Source organism: Pediculus humanus, genomic scaffold, assembly GCF_000006295.1.
Source record: "Pediculus humanus corporis 1103172107734 genomic scaffold, whole genome shotgun sequence".
NCBI lineage: Eukaryota > Metazoa > Arthropoda > Insecta > Psocodea > Pediculidae > Pediculus > Pediculus humanus.
Genome location: NW_002987337.1, coordinates 40,906 through 47,543, shown reverse-complemented (window position 1 = coordinate 47,543; position 6,638 = coordinate 40,906). Strand labels below are relative to the sequence as shown.

General features: G+C 25.0%; 1 protein-coding gene across 1 annotated transcript; it reads right to left on the bottom strand.

Annotated features, from left to right (window-relative positions):
- Positions 1 to 1,641: 1,641 nt before the first annotated feature.
- Phum_PHUM325130 (insulin receptor tyrosine kinase substrate, putative) lies at positions 1,642 to 2,034 on the bottom strand (the record flags this gene model as incomplete). The annotated part of the gene is made up of 3 exons (XM_002427468.1): positions 1,642 to 1,701; positions 1,827 to 1,898; positions 1,984 to 2,034. The coding sequence occupies 3 exons, from the start codon at positions 2,032 to 2,034 to the stop codon at positions 1,642 to 1,644; spliced, it is 183 nt and encodes a 60-aa protein (XP_002427513.1).
- Positions 2,035 to 6,638: the final 4,604 nt, after the last annotated feature.

Genomic DNA, 6,638 nt, shown 5'->3' with positions numbered 1-6,638 from the left:
TATGATAAGGGTGATAAGAAAGAAATTTGTTAAAGATGGGATAAAGAAAAAAAAGAGAGAGAGAGATAGGGGAGGGGGATTCGGACGACGACGTTTTGCTCCATAGAAGCAGAAGACACGATTGAAAAAAAAAAAAAAAATTTAGTTTTCGTTTGCACAACTGTGCGATCTTCATCATCCCTCATTTTTTTTTTCTCTTTTTTTTTTTTTTTTGTGATGGGGGATGAAATGTCACGCCAAATGGTTTCTTTCAATCGTGAAAATTGTCGACTCAAAATTGAATTTTCAAAGTTATTTCACAAATAAACATTTTATAGGGAGAATTCCGTGGGGGGTATGGGGCAGGGGAGGGGAGAGAGGGAAGAGGAGAGGAGGAAGAAAGGGAAGTCGAATCGGGATGAATGGGATGATGAATAGAAAAGGTAAGAAGAAGGTAATTCTTTTACTTTTTAACTGAATTTTCTTTTTATTTCCTGTTTGTCGTTCCCTCACTCATTCATTCATTCATTCATTTTTTCATTCCGTTTACTCAAAATTTATTTCTTTTAAAGTTGAATTTGATTTGTTTCCACCCCCTCCCTCCCTCCCAATTCCCATGATTTAAGATTTTCTTTTTTTTTTATTAATTTCGATTGATTTTGGTAAATTTTTTTTTTCATCCCCTTTTTTCACACCCTTTCTTTTATTATCATTATTATTATTATTAAATTAATTTTAAAAAATTAAAATTTTTCCCTCTGCAACCTCCCCTCCCCCTCCCTGATATCTTTTCTTTCTTCAACTTTTATTTCTCCTCCCCCTTTTTTTCCAAATGTAACATCGTTTAAAAAAAAATACTTTTAACTTTTTCTGACTTTTTTTTTCGGGGTGGGGGAGGGGAAGGAGGAAGAGGTGGGGGGGCGTAGGAGGGGGAAGGAAAAGGAGAAGAGTAAAGCAAAAAAAAAAAAAAAAAAAAAAGAAAAATTGTTTTTCACGATTGTTTAAGAGTTTTTCTTTCGGTTTTGCCCTTTCTAAAAGCTTTTCATATACTTTTTTTCCTTTTTTTTTTTTTTTACCCTCCTCTTTCATCCCCTTAATATTTCATCCATCTTATTTTTTTTTTCTCAACTATTTAAACGTCTTCACCATCTTTTCATTTTACACCTTTTCTTCTTCTTCTTCATATTTTTTTTCCATATCAATAAAATCATTTTTCTTTTTTTTTTTTTTTTTTATTTCGTCATTTTCACCATCCGGTGACAGACTCACATAATAAAACTTACAAATTTTATTAAAAAATTTATTATTATTATTATTATTATTATTATTATTTTAAATCCTTTCCTTCCTTTCATAAACTAATAATAATAATAATATTTTCACACGTGTTTCCCAGTAGTAAAGAAAAAAAAATGTTTTCCACCCGAGGTTAATTAAATTCTTTTCTTAGTGGTACGTTAATGAACAAAAAGGCGGGTACTTAAATCCAATTAACTCCGCTAAGTCCTTATACCAACCGTATACATAAATAATAATAATAATAAGGTATTAAAATCATTTAAATAACTCAAAGGTTTACCGGTTTTTATTGGGTACTTAATGAGGCCAACAACACTTTTGATTTTACCACACCCTAATCTAAAACCACGTCTCACTAAGATATTATCTTTTAAACCCCTTATAAACGTGTTTCTGTTTAGTTTTGTCGTGCCAATAGAATATCTATCGGTTATTTATCAATTATCATTATTATTATCACAATAATAATAATAATAATAATAATAATTCTTTACAATTTAATAAGCGATTAATTAAAAGGAAAAAAGGAAAAAATTTTGAAAACTTACTTGAACGACTTTTGTATCTTTTTCTAAATTTGTTTCTAATGGCACGAGAAGATCAACGTAAAAAGCTTTAAGCTGTAAACAAGAAAAGAAAACGAATGAAAATGTTATAATAATAATAATAATAATGATGATAATAATAATGATAAGGTAAACTTACGATGTTCATTTGTTGAGCTTGAATTTCTTTATAAACTTCAACAACTTGCATGAGAGCAGATCCTGTAACACAAATCAAATTTTATTATTATTATTATTAAAGGGTCGTTAAAATTTTTTTTACGAAAGTAAAAAAAAAAATAAATAGGGGGGTTAGTCGGGAACGCGACAAAAATTTACGTAAATTTAAAGACAAAATAATAATAATAATAATAATTGGTAATAATTTTCATAATAACGGATTTTGTAATGATTATGATGATTATGATGATGATGATAATAAATTATTCTTCTACGTGTTTCTCTCTCTCGAGAATGTATAATTTTCATCATTATTATTATTATTTGACTGAATTTTCCTTTTTTTTATTGTTACCTGCCACGATTAAGAGTGTGAAAATAATTAAACGTAAAAAAAACTCGATCGTAATTTTTTATCCAAAAGCCTTGAAAAAAAAGTAATAAAAAAAAAAAAAACGTGTTAGGATTACGCAATGCGTTCAAATTTTAATCAAAAGAATTTTCCGATACTTTTCCAAAATGAAAATATTTTTAAAAATAATTAATTAAATTTATAATAATAATGAATGTTATCAACAACATCCATCCTCTTATTTTTACATTTTTTTAAAAACCGTTAAAATGTTTAACGGCATCCCTTAAATAAATAAATAACAATTTTTTTTTTCTTTACTTATTTATTTTTTTATTTATTCCCCGAAGGTTTTTTTTTTCAATGGCGTTTAATAATAATGATAAAAAGTCAATAATAAAATTTTAAGATTTAAAAAAAAGGGGATGAAACAAAATAGAAAAGAAATCTAACAAAAATAATATAAAATTTAATTTTCACTATGAAATAGATTCGTTAGTTTTTTCTTTCTAAAACGAAATAATGGATTTTTTATTTATCATCATTATCATCATTACTATCATCATCATCATCATCATCATTTAATAGTTACAATCTAGCTAGTATCGTGTTGGAAAAATTCAATAAAGTGGAAACATCAGTAATTAAATTGATATTCGTCGACGCCATTTTGAATTCTATATATTTAAATAGTCATAGAGTAAATAACACTATGATGAATAACTCGATGGTTTTTTTTTTCGGAGTAAAAATGATAAAATAAGGTAGAATTTTTTTTTTATAAAATAAGAATATTATTATCCGTTAAAGTTTTGTTGCGTTCCAAAAAAAAAAAGCAGAAAAAAAAAACCAATAAGATTTTGACATTATTTTTTACTGATACGAATGAAACCTTTTCGTCGCCATTTTTCTCTTTATGTATATACATGTATTTTTTTTTCTTTTTTCTTATTCATAGAATAATAATAATAATATTTTTTTCGATACATTTGTTTCCAAAAAAAAAAAAAAAAAAAAAAAACGAAATGTTTTTTTTTTTTTTTTATATTATATAATGTTATTGAAAATCGATATTTTTATTAGACTATCGCCTTGGAAAAAAAGAAAAACTTATTTAGTTTTTTTTTGTTTATATTTAAATAAATGACGTCATTATGTAAAAAAATTATTATTATTTATTTATTTATTTTTACGTCATTTAAATTTATTTATTTTTTCTTCTGCTAAAAAAAAAAAAATCAAAATAAATAAATAAATTTTTTTTTTCGTTAAATTTATAATTTATTGACTTCATTTTGTGATGAAAAAAATATATGTATATATGACGCCTCGTTTCTATTAATAATAATGATGATGATGATGATGATGATGATGATGATGATGACGATGATGATGATGATAATAATAAATTACAATCGATTACAAAACTGTCAAAAATTATATTTACGAACCTCCCCAAAAAAAAAAATAAATAAGGTATTAATTAATTTTTTTTTTCATTATCCTCCACCCCTTCCTTCCACCATCCCGCTCTTTTCCCTCTTTCTCACTTTCCCCCTCTCCGTCCCTCCCCTTTCGATTTCATTCAAACTTTTATTTTCGTTTTTTTTTAAATCGTGTAATAATTTATATTATTCAAATTGTGAAAAAAAAAACGTTCGCGAACGCTGCATAACAAAAAAGGAAAATTATTACGTATTACTAGTAATAATAATAATAATAATAATGTTAACGACACATACAAACACGTGAAACAAAAATTGTAGTAATTACGTCGATTATAATAATAATAATAATAATAATTTATCGAACAATAAAAAACTCAATTAAAAAAAATCGAAAGTAAGTAAAAATTTCACGACTCAATTTTTTTCCTTTTTTTTCCTTTACAACCGAATAACTCCACGAATAATAATAATGATGATAATAATAATAATTACATATTAAAATAATAATAATTATTATTATTGTTTAAAAATTCGAAACAGAGTTGTTAACAAAAAAAAATTACAATTCCATTATTTTTCGTGGATTCACGTGTGCGAAAAGTAATTTAATTTTAATTGAAATTAAATTTGTGAGAAAAAAATTACCTGCCGACGAATGAGAGAGTAATAATAATAATAATAATAATAATAATAATAATAATAATAATGATAATAATGATAATGATAATAAATTTTCGGAAACCGTAAAAAAAAATTTTTTTTCAAATCGACAAAATGAAGTAGCAGAAGAATAAAATTATATAATTAAAAAAATAAATTTTTATTATTTGTTATTAAGAAAAAAAAAATATGGCGGATTCACAGCTGCCTTTTATTATCATTATTAATAAACATTTTGACGGGTTTTAACAATTTAAAATCGAATTTTAATTTATTTAATAAGACGTGACGACGACGACGGCAATGGCGATGACGGCGACGATGACGGCGTCGACCATTTTGAAACTAAAATAATTTTTAATTAATTAATATCCAACTGTAAACGCGAATATATCATCTTTTTGACGAAAATTATAAATTGTCTAATGCCACGACGATTGATTAATTATTTACGTAGATTTTTTTTTTATTACAATATTTTAAATTTTTTAACAAATATCGAAATAAATTTTATTATGTTATTCAAAACTTAAAATTCGCTTTTTTTTTTTTTTTACATTTCCGGTTTTTAAGACACGATTTTTTCTTTAAAGACACGATAAAAAACATCATCATCATTATTATTATTAATATTAATTAAAATTATTTGATGAAACGCGTTGCGTTACGTTGTTTTTTTTTTTATTTTCATATTTATTCATATCACGAGTGTTAACAACAAACACACGTGGTTTTAGGCATGTTTTTTTTTTTTAAGGCACGTTCGCGACCAACCTTCAAATTATTTTTTTCCTGTTATTTAATTAATTAATTAAAAAAAAAAAAAATTTTTTTTATTTATCTTGCATAATAATCAAATTTTAATATATAAATAAATAATAATGATAATAACAACGTTATTAATATATATAAGAAAACAAATTTAACCTAAATCCATAAATTTATATTTTAATTGAACTCGTACGTAATAATATTAATAATGATAATAATAATTAATGTGTTTTTATTTATTTATTCTTTTAATAAAAATTCGAATTGATTAATAACGGAAGGTTTTCATAAGGTGACGAAAATTTTTTTTTTTCTCATTATGACGTCATTGTTAACGTTTTGCAAGAATGGAAAATAAATTAGACGATGATGATGATGATGATGGTGGTGGTGGTGGTGGTTTGAATACATTATAATAATAATAATTACGTTATTGACACGTTATCAGAATTAAAACGTTCTCATTTAAAATCCCAAGTTTGTTAAAAAAAAATTAAGGATAACGGGATAAAGAAGGAGGAAAAAGGAGGAAGAAAGAAATCGGAAACGATACAAAATCAATAAAGTTTTTTTTTTTTTTTTTTTTTTTTTTTCCAAAGAGTAAATTAAAACCGGTAAATTTTCCAGTTTGATGACCTTTTACGTTATGTAAAGATTATGAAAAAAAAAAAAAAAAGACTTTCTCCTCTTTTGGAATCTTTTTATAAAAAAAAATGATTTATAAATCCGGATCGCACGAAAAAAAAAGAAAAAAAGAAACGATAAAATTCGAATTCAAATAAATTTCCTTTAAAAAAAAAAAAATAATAATAAAAAATAAATGGTGTGGAAAATCATGGTCATCGAATTCCTCCCCCTTTACCCCCTACCCACTCCTCCGAAAAAAAAATTTCCCCCTCTCCATTCTCTTGTTTTCCATCGTTTATTTCGAAACGTTCACGTAATAAATTTTCCTACACTTTTTACGTATTTAATATTTTCATTTTTTTTTTTTGTTTTCGCACGTCGATCCCCTTCCTCCCCCTTTTATCATCCTCCCCGATTCACTCCCCCCCTCCCAGTTACGCTTCCACCCTTTCAACCGAATCGACAATTTACAAATTTTTTTTTTTTTCATTCATAAAAAATTAATTACGTCACTCGGAATGAAAAAAATGAGGGATAATAAATCACGTCAACATAAATATAAATAAAAACATTGAAAATCGATACTATCGATCGATATTTATCGATTAATCGAACGTTCTCGTTACGCTTTTGCTTTTTTTTTTTTTGATTGTAAAAAAAAAATAATTATAAAAACAAAATTTAAAAAAATAAATAAAAAAAAAAATTTAACCTTGTTAATAAATCATTACGTTCGTAATATAAAAAAAAATGGCGGGAATTCTTTATTATTATTAT